The sequence below is a fragment of the Dendrobates tinctorius genome, unplaced genomic scaffold (genome assembly GCF_039654945.1).
Source record: "Dendrobates tinctorius isolate UK_male_01 unplaced genomic scaffold, ASM3965494v1 ptg000386l, whole genome shotgun sequence".
NCBI lineage: Eukaryota > Metazoa > Chordata > Amphibia > Anura > Dendrobatidae > Dendrobates > Dendrobates tinctorius.
The window spans coordinates 2,122,665-2,139,428 of NW_027362052.1; the positions used below are offsets into that span (position 1 = coordinate 2,122,665).

General features: G+C 44.9%; 1 protein-coding gene across 3 annotated transcripts in view; it reads right to left on the reverse strand.

Moving 5' to 3' along the window:
* NPR2 (natriuretic peptide receptor 2) overlaps positions 1–16,764 on the reverse strand; it is a 390,456-nt gene that overhangs the window by 213,733 nt on the left and 159,959 nt on the right. For all 3 annotated transcript variants that reach the window (XM_073563313.1, XM_073563312.1, XM_073563311.1), the window contains exons 6-8: positions 1,885–2,017; positions 1,721–1,805; positions 1,417–1,537 (exon numbers count right to left, since the gene is read on the reverse strand). In XM_073563313.1, coding sequence (XP_073419414.1) covers positions 1,417–1,537; positions 1,721–1,805; positions 1,885–2,017 — 339 coding nt within the window. The remainder of the gene's footprint in view (positions 1–1,416; positions 1,538–1,720; positions 1,806–1,884; positions 2,018–16,764) is intronic.

Here is a 16,764-nt window from a genome sequence, read left to right on the forward strand (position 1 = left end):
AGGTCGGAGGTCAGCATGAGAAGCAGATCACCTGTATGATGGAGGCAAGTTCTAGTGTGGAGGCCGGAGGTCAGCGTGAGAAGTAGATCACCTGCATGATGGAGGCAGGTTCTAGTGTGAAGGCCAGAGGCCAGCATGAGAAGTAGATCACCTGTATGATCCATGGGCAGCACGGTGGCTCAGAGGATAGCACTGCAGCCTTGCAGCGCTGGAGTTCTGGGTTCAAAGTCCACCAAGGACAACATCTGCAAGGAGTTTGTATGTTCTCCCCGTGTTTGCGTGGGTTTCATCCGGGTTCTCCGGTTTCCTCCCACATTCCAAAGACATACTGATAGGGAATGTAGATTGTGAGCCCCATCGGGGACAGTGATGATAATGTGGGCCAAACTGTAAAGCGCTGTGGAATATGTTAGCGCTATATAAAAATAATAATTATTATTATTATTATTATTATTATTATTATTATTGCAGGTTCTGGTGTGGAGATTGGAAGTCAGCATAAAAAGCAGATAACTTGTATGACGGAGCCAGGCTCTGGTGGCTAGGCTGGAGATCAGCATGAGAAGTAGATCACCTGTATGACGGAGGCAGGCTCTGGTGTGGAGGCTGGAGGCCAGCATGAACTGACATCTACCTGAGAAGTAAATCAGCCTCCACACCAGAGTCTGCCTCTGTCATACAGGTGACACGCTTTTCAAGCTGGCCTCCAACCTCCATATCAGTGTAAGAGGGTTATAACGCATGTATACGAGAAACCTTATAAGCACCAATGTGCATGGTGACTGTATTGCTATAACATGTGGATGAGATTGTATGAAATATAATGACAGGATACGATCAGTGCATAGGACATCAGAGTCTGCCTCCTTCAAACAGGTGATTTGCTTTTCAGACATTTAATACATGGGAACGAGGTGATTTACAAGGTGATCTGCCATTACCATTGTCCCCTGAAGAAGCTATGTGTGGCGATACGTGTGTGGACCTACAGACCCTCTGCCCTCGCGTCTCCTTCATCCTAGGCTGTTGCAGGTTTCTGTATATTATGCTGGTGTTTGGTGGGCTGCTAGGTGAATATTTGCTGTGGCATGTCTTACACCAGGTGACTGCACCCTCTGCGGTATGTTTTGTGCTGGGCACGGACCCTCCTGTAGGAGGCAGTTCTGGCCTCTTCTCCTCCCGGTGAGCGAGCAGAGCTTCTCTCAGGGTCATTTCCTGCTGGTTGTATTTGAGCTGTGACCTCACTGCGCGAGCTCCGCGGTCATTATTCCCACAGGTTCACATTTATAATTGGTCTTTGGGACTTGTAATAATAACTGATCAATAATTTGGGAGTATATGAGGTGAGGAGAGGGGTAATTACAATGTCAGGTGATACTTGAGGTGCAGGCTAATATTTGAGGGGCAGTAACTCACTAATGACAGGGTCAGGCGGCTCCCAGCACATTTGTGGTATTTCTCAGAGTTCCCAAACTGCAGTTCTTCCCAGCGAATCCTCCACAACATTGAGGCCAATTCCTTCTCCAACATCAGCTTCCTGCGGATAAACAGACAGACAGGCGCCATCCAGTGGGGTACCACCCACCACGCCAGCACTGCTCCTCCCATGTATGTGACCCTTCCCACTCAGATATATGACTGCCCACTAGTGACACAGTGCTATGGCCTCACTGTGGTGGGTGAGGATAGATGGGGCACTGACCTCACAAGGAGGACTCACCTCATAATTAGGATACTCGCCATTCCGAACATCACCAGTGTTAGTCCGGCCCCAAGAGCCACCATGGCAAATGTGGAGAGAGGAGCTGAGGAGGAGAGAACAGTGAACAGAAGGGATGTGGCCTCCCTACTGCTATGAACAGATGGTGGATGAAGGTCACTTACTTTTTACACATGATGGATCATCGGTATCAAACACACAGGGCGGACTATCCGAGGGGGGCGAGCCCTTGAGCCACAGAATTGTGGTGCCTGTCCAGTTAATTTGTTTCGTAATCCCGTCATAATGCCCAACAACCTACAGGAAAGAAGACAGTGAGAAGGACACGAGACCCCTGACCACTACGACAAACGTATAAAATGTAAGGGTGAGTACCAGCCCCTATCGAGCATGCGACAAGAAGATGAATACAGCTTTACATGTGAGAATAATCGAGAGCGGAGCCCTGACCACTCCGACAAAAGTATAAAATGTAAGGGTGAGCACCAGCACCGATCGAGCATACGACACGAAGATGGATACAGCTTTACATGTGAGAATAATCGAGAGCGGAGCCCTGACCACTCAGACAAAAGTATAAAATGTAAGAGGGAGTACCAGCACCTATCGAGAATACGACACAAAGATGGATATAGCTTTACATGTGAGAATAATCGAGAGCAGAGCCCTGACCACTCCGACAAAAGTATAAAATGTAAGGGTGAGTACCAGCACCTATCGAGAATATGACACGAAGATGGATACAGCTTTACATGTGAGAATAATCGAGGGCGGAGCCCTGACCACTCAGACAAAAGTATAAAATGTAAGGGTGAGTACCAGCACCTATCGAGAATATGACACGAAGATGGATACAGCTTTACATGTGAGAATAATCGAGAGCGGAGCCCTGACCACTCCGACATAAGTATAAAATGTAAGGGTGAGTACCAGCACCTATCGAGCATGCGACACAAAGATGGATACAGCTTTACATGTGAGAATAATCGAGAGCGGAGCCCTGACCACTCCGACATAAGTATAAAATGTAAGGGTGAGTACCAGCACCTATCGAGAATACGACACGAAGATGGATATAGCTTTACATGTGAGAATAATCGAGAGCAGAGCCCTGACCACTCCGACAAAAGTATAAAATGTAAGGGTGAGTACCAGCACCTATCGAGAATACGACACGAAGATGGATACAGCTTTACATGTGAGAATAATCGAGAGCGGAGCCCTGACCACTCCGACAAAAGTATAAAATGTAAGGGTGAGTACCAGCACCTATCGAGAATACGACACGAAGATGGATACAGCTTTACATGTGAGAATAATCGAGAGCGGAGCCCTGACCACTCCGACATAAGTATAAAATGTAAGGGTGAGTACCAGCACCTATCGAGCATGCGACACAAAGATGGATACAGCTTTACATGTGAGAATAATCGAGAGCGGAGCCCTGACCACTCAGACAAAAGTATAAAATGTAAGGGTGAGCACCAGCACCTATCGAGCATGCGACACAAAGATGGATACAGCTTTACATGTGAGAATAATCGAGAGCGGAGTCCTGACCACTCCGACAAAAGTATAAAATGTAAGGGTGAGTACCAGCACCTATCGAGAATACGACACGAAGATGGATACAGCTTTACATGTGAGAATAATCGAGAGCGGAGCCCTGACCACTCAGACAAAAGTATAAAATGTAAGGGTGAGCACCAGCACCTATCGAGCATGCGACACAACGATGGATACAGCTTTACATGTGAGAATAATCGAGAGCGGAGCCCTGACCACTCAGACAAAAGTATAAAATGTAAGGGTGAGTACCAGCACCTATCGAGAATATGACACGAAGATGGATACAGCTTTACATGTGAGAATAATCGAGAGCAGAGCCCTGACCAATCCGACAAAAGTATAAAATGTAAGGGTGAGTACCAGCACCTATCGAGAATACGACACGAAGATGGATACAGCTTTACATGTGAGAATAATCGAGAGCGGAGCCCTGACCACTCAGACAAAAGTATAAAATGTAAGGGTGAGGACAAGCACCTATCGAGCATACGACACAACGATGGATAGAGCTCTACATGTGAGAATAATCGAAAGCGGAGCCCTGACCACTCCGACAAAAGTATAAAATGTAAGGGTGAGCACCAGCACCTATCGAGCATGCGACACAACGATGGATACAGCTTTACATGTGAGAATAATCGAGGGCGGAGCCCTGACCACTCAGACAAAAGTCTAAAATGTAAGGGTGAGTTACCAGCACCTATCGAGCATACGACAGGAAGATGGATACAGCTTTAAATGTGTGAATAATCGAGAGCGGAGCCCTGACCACTCCGACAAAAGTATAAAATGTCAGGGTGAGTACCAGCACCTATCGAGCATGCGACATGAAAATGGATACAGCTTTAAATGTGTGAATAATCGAGAGCGGAGCCCTGACCACTCCGACAAAAGTATAAAATGTCAGGGTGAGTACCAGCACCTATCGAGCATGCGACATGAAAATGGATACAGCTTTAAATGTGTGAATAATCGAGAGCGGAGCCCTGACCACTCCGACAAAAGTATAAAATGTAAGGGTGAGGACCAGCACCTATCGAGCATACGACAGGAAGATGGATACAGCTTTACATGTGAGAATAATCGAGAGCGGAGCCCTGACCACTCCGACAAAAGTATAAAATGTAAGGGTGAGCACCAGCACCTATCCAGCATGCGACACAACGATGGATACAGCTTTACATGTGAGAATAATTGAGAGCGGAGCCCTGACCACTCAGACAAAAGTATAAAATGTAAGGGTGAGTACCAGCACCTATCGAGAATATGACACGAAGATGGATACAGCTTTACATGTGAGAATAATTGAGAGCGGAGCCCTGACCACTCAGACAAAAGTATAAAATGTAAGGGTGAGTACCAGCACCTATCGAGAATATGACACGAAGATGGATACAGCTTTACATGTGAGAATAATCGAGAGCGGAGCCCTGACCACTCAGACAAAAGTATAAAATGTAAGGGTGAGTACCAGCACCTATCGAGAATATGACACGAAGATGGATACAGCTTTACATGTGAGAATAATCGAGAGCGGAGCCCTGACCACTCAGACAAAAGTATAAAATGTAAGGGTGAGTACCAGCACCTATCGAGAATACGACACGAAGATGGATACAGCTTTACATGTGAGAATAATCGAGAGCGGAGCCCTGACCACTCCGACAAAAGTATAAAATGTAAGGGTGAGTACCAGCACCTATCGAGCATGCGACATGAAGATGGATACAGCTTTACATGTGAGAATAATCGAGAGCGGAGCCCTGACCACTCAGGCAAAAGTATAAAATGTAAGGGTGAGTACCAGCACCTATCGAGAATATGACACGAAGATGGATACAGCTTTACATGTGAGAATAATCGAGAGCGGAGCCCTGACCACTCAGACAAAAGTATAAAATGTAAGGGTGAGTACCAGCACCTATCGAGAATACGACACGAAGATGGATACAGCTTTACATGTGAGAATAATCGAGAGCGGAGCCCTGACCACTCCGACAAAAGTATAAAATGTAAGGGTGAGTACCAGCACCTATCGAGCATGCGACATGAAGATGGATACAGCTTTACATGTGAGAATAATCGAGGGCGGAGCCCTGACCACTCAGGCAAAAGTATAAAATGTAAGGGTGAGTACCAGCACCTATCGAGAATATGACACGAAGATGGATACAGCTTTACATGTGAGAATAATTGAGAGCGGAGCCCTGACCACTCCGACAAAAGTATAAATTGTAAGGGTGAGCACCAGCACCTATCGAGAATATGACACGAAGATGGATACAGCTTTACATGTGAGAATAATCGAGAGCGGAGCCCTGACCACTCAGGCAAAAGTATAAAATGTAAGGGTGAGCACCAGCACCTATCGAGAATATGACACGAAGATGGATACAGCTTTACATGTGAGAATAATCGAGAGCGGAGCCCTGACCACTCCGACAAAAGTATAAAATGTAAGGGTGAGTACCAGCACCTATCGAGAATACGACACGAAGATGGATACAGCTTTACATGTGAGAATAATCGAGAGCGGAGCCCTGACCACTCAGACAAAAGTATAAAATGTAAGGGTGAGCACCAGCACCTATCGAGCATGCGACATGAAGATGGATACAGCTTTACATGTGAGAATAATCGAGGGCGGAGCCCTGACCACTCAGGCAAAAGTATAAAATGTAAGGGTGAGCACCAGCACCTATCGAGCATGCGACATGAAGATGGATACAGCTTTACATGTGAGAATAATCGAGAGCGGAGCCCTGACCACTCCGACAAAAGTATAAAATGTAAGGGTGAGCACCAGCACCTATCGAGCATGCGACACAACGATGGATACAGCTTTACATGTGAGAATAATCGAGGGCGGAGCCCTGACCACTCAGGCAAAAGTATAAAATGTAAGGGTGAGCACCAGCACCTATCGAGAATACGACACGAAGATGGATACAGCTTTACATGTGAGAATAATCGAGAGCGGAGCCCTGACCACTCCGACATAAGTATAAAATGTAAGGGTGAGCACCAGCACCTATCGAGCATGCGACACAACGATGGATACAGCTTTACATGTGAGAATAATCGAGGGCGGAGCCCTGACCACTCAGGCAAAAGTCTAAAATGTAAGGGTGAGTACCAGCACCTATCGAGCATGCGACACGAAGATGGATACAGCTTTACATGTGAGAATAATCGAGAGCGGAGCCCTGACCTCTCTGATATCCCGGGATAAAAGTATAAAATGTAAGGGTGAGTATTGAAACTAATTGTAATGATGAACGTCCCTATGATTGTAATGATCCTAGCCACCAGTGACAATCATCACTCTGCAACAAGTAAGCAGGGATGTGCTGCCGTCAATAATTCAATGTGCTGTCCAGCAAAGAAATGTGAGAGATAAGCCACTACCAGATGAGTCTGCAGGGAGGAGAGAGGTGTCTGTAGGGAGGAGAAGACTGGAGTCTGGAGGTAGGAGAAGAGAGAAATGAGAAAAAAAGAGGAGAAAGAGGAGTCAGGAGGGAGGAGCAGAGAGAGGAGTCTGTATAAGAAGGAAAATGGAGTCTGTATAAAGGAGGAAAGAGGAGTCTGTAGGAATCATAGAATCATAGAATCGTAGAGTTGGAAGGGACCTCCTGGGCCATCTGGTCCAACCCCCTGCTCAAAGCAGGATTCGCTAAATCATCCCAGTCAGATGTCTGTCCAGCCTCTGTTTGAAGACTTCCATTGAAGGAGAACTCACCACTTCTCGTGGCAGCCTGTTCCACTCATTGATCACTCTAACTGTCAAAAAGTTTTTTCTAATATCTAATCTGTGTCTCTTCCCATTCAGTTTCATCCCATTGCTTCTAGTCTTTCCTTGTGCAAATGAGAATAAAGTTGATCCTTCTACAATGTGACAGCCCTTTAGATATTTGTAGACAGCTATTAAGTCTCCTCTCAGTCTTCTCTTTTGCAAACTAAACATTCCCAAATCCTGCAACCTTTCCTCATAAGACAGGGTTTGCAGACCGGTCACCATTCTGGTCGCTCTTTTCTGAACTTGCTCCAGTTTGTTGATGTCTTTTTTAAAATGTGGTGCCCAAAACTGGACACAATATTCCAGATGAGGTCTGACCAAAGAGGAGTAGAGGGAAATAATGACTTCACGTGATCTAGACTGTATGCTTCTGTTAATACATCCTAGAATTGCATTTGCCTTTTTTGCTGCTGCATCACACTGTTGACTCATATTCAGTCTGTGATCTATTAGTATACCCAAGTCTTTTTCACATGTGCTGTCACTTAGCCCTATTCCTCCCATTCTATATATGCTTTTTCCATTTTTATTGCCCAGATGTAGTACTTTGCATTTCTCCCTGTTAAAAACCATTCTGTTAGTTGCTGCCCACTTCTCCAGTTTATTTAAATCTTTTTGAATCCTCTCTCTCTCTTCTCTAGTATTAGCTATCCCTCCTAGCTTTGTGTCATCAGCAAATTTAATCAGTTTACCCTCAATTCCTTCATCTAAATCGTTGATAAAGATGTTGAACAATACAGGGCCCAGGACAGAGCCCTGTGGTACCCCACTTGAGACATTCTTCCAACTGGATGTGCAGCCATTTACGACCACTCTTTGGGTCCGATCACTAAGCCAGTTATGAATCCACCTAACAGTTGCCTTGTCCATTCCATACTTAATCATTTTTTCAATAAGGATTGTATGAGAGACTTTGTCAAATGCTTTGCTGAAGTCAAGATATACTATATCTACAGCATTTCCTTGATCCACCCAATCAGTGATACCGTCATAGAAGGAAATTAAGTTAGTCTGACATGACTTATTAGTTACAAACCCATGCTGACTCTGTTTAATCACTTCATTCTTATCCAGGTATTGACATACATGTTGTTTAATAATTTGTTCAAAGATCTTTCCTGGTATAGAAGTCAGACTCACCGGCCTATAGTTGCCTGGGTCCACCTTCTTCCCCTTTTTGAAGATAGGAACAACATTTGCTCTTCTCCAGTCTTCTGGCACTTCTCCTGTTCTCCAAGAATTTTCAAAGATTATAGAGAGGGGTTCAAAAATTTCTTCTGCTATCTCCTTCAGTAATCTGGGGTGTAATTCATCTGGACCTGGAGACTTGAATTCATTTAGGCTAGCTAAGTGTTTCCTCACTATCTTTCTGTTTATAGATATCCTGGATTCTTCTATTCCCTTAATAGGACAGTGAATAACAGTTGATGTTACATTTCCTTTCTGAGAGAAAACAGATGCAAAATAGGAATTTAAAAGTTCAGCCTTCTCAACATCCTGTCTTACCATTTCATCATTTTCATCCTGTAAAAATCCTATAGCATCTTTGACTTTTGTTTTACTTTTGACATATCCCCAAAATCCTTTATTATTGCTTTTGACATCTCTTGCAAGCCTCAATTCATTTTCAGCTTTAGCTAATCTGATTTGTGCCCTGCAGGTTCTGCAGACAGCATTATATTCTTCTTTAGATATGCCTCCCTCTTTCCATTTTATAAACATTTTTTTCTTCCTTTTTAGCATGTGCTTAAGTTCTGTGTTCATCCATCCTGGTTTCCTTAACTGCTTCCTATTCTTCCCTCTTTTCGGAATTGTTAACAACTGTGCTTCGAGAATTTCATTTTTCAAGATTTCCCATCCTTCCTGGACATTTTTGTCTTTAAGGATATCCAGCCATTGGATCCCTCCAATTCTCTTTCTGAATCCCTTAAAATCTGCCTTTCTGAAATCTAACCTTGACGTCTGAGTCTTCACAGGTCTTCCGCCTCTAGTTATCCAAAATTCTAAAATAGCATGGTCGCTACCTCCTAGGGTCCCAGCCACTTTTACCTCCTCAACCATTTCCTCCCTGTTTATAAGGATTAGATCCAAGGTAGCAGTTCCCCTTGTTTTCTCCCTTACCTTTTGGAAGATAAAGTTGTCAGCAAGAGAGGATAAGAATTTCCTTGACCTGTTAGTTTTGCCTGAGAGAGATTCCCAACAAATGTCTGGATAGTTGAAATCTCCCATGACAACTATGTCATATTTTTTGGAGAACTTGGCCATTTGATGCATAAAGAGTCCATCCATAGCTTCAGCTTGCACAGGCGGCCTGTAGTAAATGCCTACAATGGTGTCCTTTCCATTGTTCTGTCCTTGTATTCTTACCCAAACAGTTTCCACAGAACTCCCAGTCTCTGAAGCTTCAATCTCTGTGCAGATATACGCGTTTCTAACATACAATGCGACACCCCCTCCTCGTTTATCAAGTCTGTTTCTTGCAAATAAGTTGTATCCTTCTAGTCTTGTATTCCAATCATGTGTATTGTCCCACCAAGTTTCAGTGATTCCAATGACATCATATTTCTTTTCCTGTGTTAGTAGTTCCAATTCTCCTTGTTTGTTGCCCATGCTTTGTGCATTAGTATAGAAACATTTTAGTTTGTGATTGGTTTCTCTTTCTCCAATATTTTTATTAATTAGATTCTTTCGTCTTTGTTCTTCCTTTCCACTTCTAATAGCAGAGTTCTCGATAGCATTTGTCAGGTGTATGGCTTTTTCTGGTCTTTTGCTTCCCTTCCCATGTTGTTCTAGTTTAAAGCTCTCCTTACAAGTGTAGCAAGGCGACTTCCAAATACCTGCTTTCCAGTCTTCGTAAGGTGCACCCCATCTCTAGCAAGTAGTCCATCGTATAAGTAGTTCACTCCGTGATCCAGAAATCCAAATCGTTGCTGACGGCACCATCGACGTAGCCAGTTGTTCACCTGCAGAATCTTATTCCACCTCCTTGTTCCATGGCCATCCACTGGGAGGATGGAAGAGAAGACCACCTGCGCTCCCAGTTCTTTCACTTTCTTGCCTAAGTCTTCAAAGTCTCTGCAGATGGTTTCCAGGTCGTTTCTTGCAGTGTCATTTGTCCCCACATGTAGTAGCAGGAATGGGTAGTCATCTGTAGGTCTGAAGAGTCCTGATATCCTGTCAGACACATCTTTAATTTTTGCACCTGGAAGACAACACATTTCTCTTGAAGTGATATCTGGTCTGCAGATAGCGGCCTCTGTTCCTCTCAACAGGGAATCCCCCATGACCACCACTCTCCGTTTCTTCTTCACAACATTTTTCTTTCTCCATCCAGGAGGACTCTGAAGGCGTACAAGGTTGCTGCTTGTTGGCAAAGTCTTACCCTGATGTATTTCTTCATCGTTTTCCTGCGTGAGAGCCTGGTACTGGTTTCTGAGCAGTATGGGTGCTGACTGCTTCCTGATCCTCCTGCTTCTCTGGGTCACATGTCTCCAATCCTCTGTTTCTTCAGGTGCACTTCGAATTTCTTCTCTTTCTGTAACATGAAGAGATAATTCTGCTCTGTCCAAGAACTCTTCACCTTCCTTAATGATCTTCAACGTAGCTAACCTCTCTTCGAGATTTTGCAACTTTTCCTCCAACAGGGACACAAGCTTGCATTTGTGGCATGTGAAGTTTGGCTTTTCCACTGGTAAGTCTGTGAACATGTAGCAAGAAATGCAGCTCACCAAATGGCTCCTGGCCTCTTCCATCTTGAGATTTCTTAAAAACGATGAAAGACGAGCCCCTATCGGCGCGCGGTTTTTCCGATTTCCTCTTTTCAGCTGCAACGGCCAAAACCCAGTGATCGTTGAGCTCGCGGAGACTCTTCACTTATCCCAGAAGGCACTGGGAATATGCAAATGATCTCCTCAAGACTCTTCCCCTGGTTTTCCGATTTCCTCTTTTCAGCTGCAACGGCCAAAACCCAGTGATCGTTGAGCTCGCGGAGACTCTTCACTTATCCCAGAAGGCACTGGGAATATGCAAATGATCTCCTCAAGACTCTTCCCCTGGAAGGAGCAGAGAGAGGAGTATGTATAGAGGAGTAGAGAGAGAAGTCCGTAGGAAGAAGCAGAGAGAGGAGTGTGTTACAGAACCCCCCAGCACCCCGAATGGGAGATGCATGTATGATAGGTGTAATGTGAGATGTATGCCCTTAATGCAGCAACCGACCGGCTGCGACCCCCTGGGCAGAGGTAAACGAGATATCCCACTTCTGACCTCCCCCCATCTTTGTAAATCCCACGGCTATTTTAATGTGCGCCTGGCGTCTTAATTGGAGCCTGTTATCTACTGGCCCGACACACATTGATTGTCCTGTCCTCTGTATGTATGTATATTCTGAGACCGGTGAGTAATATTTTGTCACACTGGAAATACGTGGAGAAGCAGTGATCTTTTATATGTTCCCATGTTACAAAGCCTTTCGAGCCAGCGTCCTTCATCCAGAAGTGAGGAACAGCAGAGTGAACCTCCTGAAACATGGGGTGGTAATGTAAGAGGTATTACAGCACAGAAGACCCTGATACAGAGTCTGTATAAGGAGCAGAGAGAAGAGTCTGTATAAAGGAGCAGAGAGAGGAGTCTGTAGGAAGGAGCAGAGAGAGGACTCTGTAGGAAGGAGCAGAGAGAGGAGTCTGTAGGAAGGAGCAGAGAGAGGAGTCTGTAGGAAGGAGCAGAGAGAGGAGTCTGTAGGAAGGAGCAGAGAGAGGAGTCTGTAGGAAGGAGCAGAGAGAGGAGTCTGTAGGAAGGACCAGAGAGAGGAGTCTGTAGGAAGGAGCAGAGAGAGGAGTCTGTAGGAAGGAGCAGAGAGAGGAGTCTGTAGGAAGGAGCAGAGAGAGGAGTCTGTAGGAAGGAGCAGAGAGAGGAGTCTGTAGGAAGGAGCAGAGAGAGGAGTCTGTAGGAAGGAGCAGAGAGAGGAGTCTGTAGGAAGGAGCAGAGAGAGGAGTCTGTAGGAAGGAGCAGAGAGAGGAGTCTGTAGGAAGGAGCAGAGAGAGGAGTCTGTAGGAAGGAGCAGAGAGAGGAGTCTGTATAGAGGAGTAGAGAGAGGAGTCTGTATGGAGGAGCAGAGAGGAGTATGTATAGAAGAGTAGAGAGAGGAGTCTGTATAGAGGAGTAGAGAGAGGAATCTGTACGAAGAAGCAGAGAGAGAGGAGTCTGTATAAGGAGGAAAGAGAGGAGTCTGTAGGAAGGAGCAGAGAGAGGAGTATGTATAGAGGAATAGAGAGAGGAGTCTGTAGGAAGAAGCAAAGAGAGGAGTCTGTATAAGGAGCAGAGAGAGGAGTCTGTATAAAGGAGCAGAGAGAGGAGTCTGTAGGAAAGAGCAGAGAGAGGAGTCTGTATAAAGGAGTAGAGAGAGGAGTCTGTATAGAGGAGTAGAGAGAGGAATCTGTACGAAGAAGCAGAGAGAGAGGAGTCTGTATAAGGAGGAAAGAGAGGAGTCTGTATAAGGAGGAAAGAGAGGAGTCTGTAGGAAGGAGCAGAGAGAGGAGTATGTATAGAGGAATAGAGAGAGGAGTCTGTAGGAAGAAGCAAAGAGAGGAGTCTGTATAAGGAGCAGAGAGAGGAGTCTGTATAAAGGAGTAGAGAGAGGAGTCTGTAGGAAGGAGCAGAGAGAGGAGTCTGTAGGAAGGAGCAGAGAGAGGAGTCTGTAGGAAGGAGCAGAGAGAGAAGTATGTATAGAGGAATAGAGAGAGGAGTCTGTAGGAAGAAGCAAAGAGAGGAGTCTGTATAAGGAGCAGAGAGAGGAGTCTGTATAAAGGCATAGAGAGAGGAGTCTGTAGGAAGGAGCAGAGAGAGGAGTCTGTAGGAAGGAGCAGAGAGAGGAGTCTGTAGGAAGGAGCAGAGAGAGGAGTCTGTAGGAAGGAGCAGAGAGAGGAGTCTGTATAGAGGAGCAGAGAGGAGTATGTATAGAAGAGTAGAGAGAGGAGTCTGTATAGAGGAGTAGAGAGGAGTATGTATAGAAGAGTAGAGAGAGGAGTCTGTATAGAGGAGCAGAGAGAGGAATCTGTACGAAGAAGCAGAGAGAGGAGTCTGTAGGAAGGAGCAGAGAGAGGAGTATGTATAGAGGAATAGAGAGAGGAGTCTGTAGGAAGAAGCAGAGAGAGGAGTCTGTATAAGGAGCAGAGAGAGGAGTCTGTATTGAGGAGTCTGTAGGAAGGAGCAGAGAGAGGAGTCTGTAGGAAAGAGCAGAGAGAGGAGTCTGTAGGAAAGAGCAGAGAGAGGAGTCTGTATAAAGGAGTAGAGAGAGGAGTCTGTATAGAGGAGTAGAGAGAGGAATCTGTACGAAGAAGCAGAGAGAGAGGAGTCTGTATAAGGAGGAAAGAGAGGAGTCTGTATAAGGAGGAAAGAGAGGAGTCTGTAGGAAGGAGCAGAGAGAGGAGTATGTATAGCGGAATAGAGAGAGGAGTCTGTAGGAAGAAGCAAAGAGAGGAGTCTGTATAAGGAGCAGAGAGAGGAGTCTGTATTGAGGAGTCTGTAGGAAGGAGCAGAGAGAGGAGTCTGTAGGAAAGAGCAGAGAGAGGAGTCTGTAGGAAGGAGCAGAGAGAGGAGTCTGTAGGAAGGAGCAGAGAGAGGAGTCTGTATAGAGGAGTAGAGAGGAGTATGTATAGAGGAGCAGAGAGAGGAGTCTGTATAGAGGAGCAGAGAGGAGTATGTATAGAAGAGTAGAGAGAGGAGTCTGTATAGAGGAGTAGAGAGAGGAGTCTGTAGGAAGGAGCAGAGAGAGGAATCTGTACGAAGAAGCAGAGAGAGAGGAATCTGTACGAAGAAGCAGAGAGAGGAGTCTGTATAAGGAGGAGAGAGAGGAGTCTGTAGGAAGGAGCAGAGAGAGGAGTATGTATAGAGGAATAGAGAGAGGAGTCTGTAGGAAGAAGCAAAGAGAGGAGTCTGTATAAGGAGCAGAGAGAGGAGTCTGTATAAAAGGAGCAGAGAGAGGAGTATGTATAAAGGAGCAGAGAGGAGTCTGTATAAAGGAGCAGAGAAAGAAGTCTGGACTAAGGAAGAGAGAGGAGTCTGGAGAAAGGAAGAGAGAGGCATCTGGAGGAAGGAAGAGAGAGAGTAGTCTGGAACAATCAAAATGGCGTGGAGTCTGGAAAGAGGAGAAAGGAGGAGTCTGGAGGAAGGAGAAGAGAGAAATGAGAGGAAACAGGTATCTAAGGGAGAAGGAGACAGAATAATCTGGAGGGAAAATAAAAACAGGAGTCTGGAGAAAATAGCAGAGAGAAGTCTGGAGGAAGGAGAATAGAGAGGAGCCTGGAAAAAGGAGGAGAGAGAAGAATTTGGAGCAAGGAGGAATCTGGAGCAAGGAAGAGGGAGAGGATTCTGGAAGGAGGAAAAGAGAAGAGTTTTAGAAAGGAGCAGATAGAGATGAGTTTGGAGAAAGGAGGAGACAGAGGAGTCTGGAGGAAGTAAGAGAGAGAAGTCTGGAGCACGGAAGAGGGAGAGGAGTGTGGAGGGAGCAGCAGAGGGAAATGAGAGAAATAACAGGAGAAAGATGAGTCTGTAGGGAGGAGAAAAAGAGGAGTCTGGAAAAAGAAGCAGAGAGAGGAGTCTTAAGGAAAAGGGAGAGGAGTCTGGAGAGAGTAGAAGAGAAGTCTATAGGGAGGAGGAGCACTGAAGAGTCTTGGAGGATGAGGAGAAGAGAGGAGTCTGGAGGAAGGAGAAAGAAGAGTCTAGATATACAGTCATGGCCAAAAGTATTGACACCCCTGCAATTCTGTCAGATAATATTCAGTTTCTTCCTGAAAATGATTGCAAACACAAATTCTTTGGTATTGTTATCTTCATTTAATTTGTCTTAAATGAAAAAACACAAAAGAGAATGAAGCAAAAAGCAAAACATTGATCATTTCACACAAAACTCCAAAAATGGGCCGGACAAAAGTATTGGCACCCTCAGCCTAATACTTGGTTGCACAACCTTTAGCCAAAATAACTGCGACCAACCGCTTCCGGTAACCATCAATGAGATTCTTACAATGCTCTGCTGGAATTTTAGTCCATTCTTCTTTGGCAAACTACTCCAGGTCCCTGATATTTGAAGGGTGCCTTCTCCAAACTGCCATTTTTAGATCTCTCCACAGGTGTTCTATGGGATTCAGGTCTGGACTCATTGCTGGCCACCTTAGATGTATCCAGTGCTTTCTCTCAAACCATTTTCTAGTGCTTTTTGAAGTGTGTTTTGGGTCATTGTCCTGCTGGAAGACCCATGACCTCTGAGGGAGACCCAGCTTTCTCACACTGGGCCCTACATTATGCTGCAAAATTTGTTGGTAGTCTTCAGACTTCATAATGCCATGCACACGGTCAAGCAGTCCAGTGCCAGAGGCAGCAAAGCAACCCCAAAACATCAGGGAACCTCCGCCATGTTTGACTGTAGGGACCGTGTACTTTTCTTTGAATGCCTATTTTTTCTCCTGTAAACTCTATGTTGATGCTTTTGCCCTAAAAGCTCTACTTTTGTCTCATCTGACCAGAGAACATTCTTCCAAAATGTTTTAGGCTTTTTCAGGTAAGTTTTGGCAAACTCCAGCCTGGCTTTTTTGTGTCTCGGGGTAAGAAGTGGAGTCTTCCTGGGTCTTCTACCATACAGTCCCATTTCATTCAGACGCCGATGGATTGTACGGGTTGACACCGTTGTACCCTCGGACTGCAGGGCAGCTTGAACTTGTTTGGATGTTAGTGGAGGTTCTTTATCCAACATCCGCACAATCTTGCGTTGAAATCTCTTGTCAATTTTTCTTTTCCGGCCACATCTAGGGAGGTTAGCCACAGTGCCATGGGCTTTAAACTTCTTGATGACACTGTGCACGGTAGACACAGGAACATTCAGGTCTTTGGAGATGGACTTGTAGCCTTGAAATTGCTCATGCTTCCTCACAATTTGGTTTCTCAAGTCCTCAGACAGTTCTTTGGTCTTCTTTCTTTTCTCCATGCTCAATGTGGTACACACAAGGACACAGGACAGAGGTTGAGTCAACTTTAATCCATGTTAACTGGCTGCAAGTGTGATTTAGTTATTGCCAACACCTGTTAGGTGCCACAGGTAAGTTACAGGTGCTGTTAATTACATAAATTAGAGAAGCATCACATGATTTTTCAAACAGTGCCAATACTTTTGTCCACCCTCTTTGTTATGTTTGGTGTGGAATTATATCCAATTTGGCTTTAGGACAATTCTTTTTGTGTTTTTTCATTTAAGACAAATTAAATGAAGATAATAATACCAAAGAATTTGTGTTTGCAATCATTTTCAGGAAGAAACTGAGTATTATCTGACAGAATTGCAGGGGTGTCAATACTTTTGGCCATGACTGTAGGAGACAGAATAATCTGGAGGGATAAGTAAAAACAGGAGTCTGGAGGACGGAAGAGTGTCCGGGCCTGGTGGCGCTACATCGATGACGTGTTTGTTATCTGGGATGGAAGCTATGAGGATCTTCATTGCTTTCAAGAAGAGATTAATGGAGTTTTTTCTGAATTAAAATATACCTTGAGTTGCTCCTCTGTTGAGATACAATTTTTGGATACGTTAGTGTACAAAGAGAATGGAGTTTTGGAAACTGATCTGTTCATTAAAGATGCAGATCGGAATAATTTACTCCTTTATAATAATAATCATCCACGGAGAATGGTG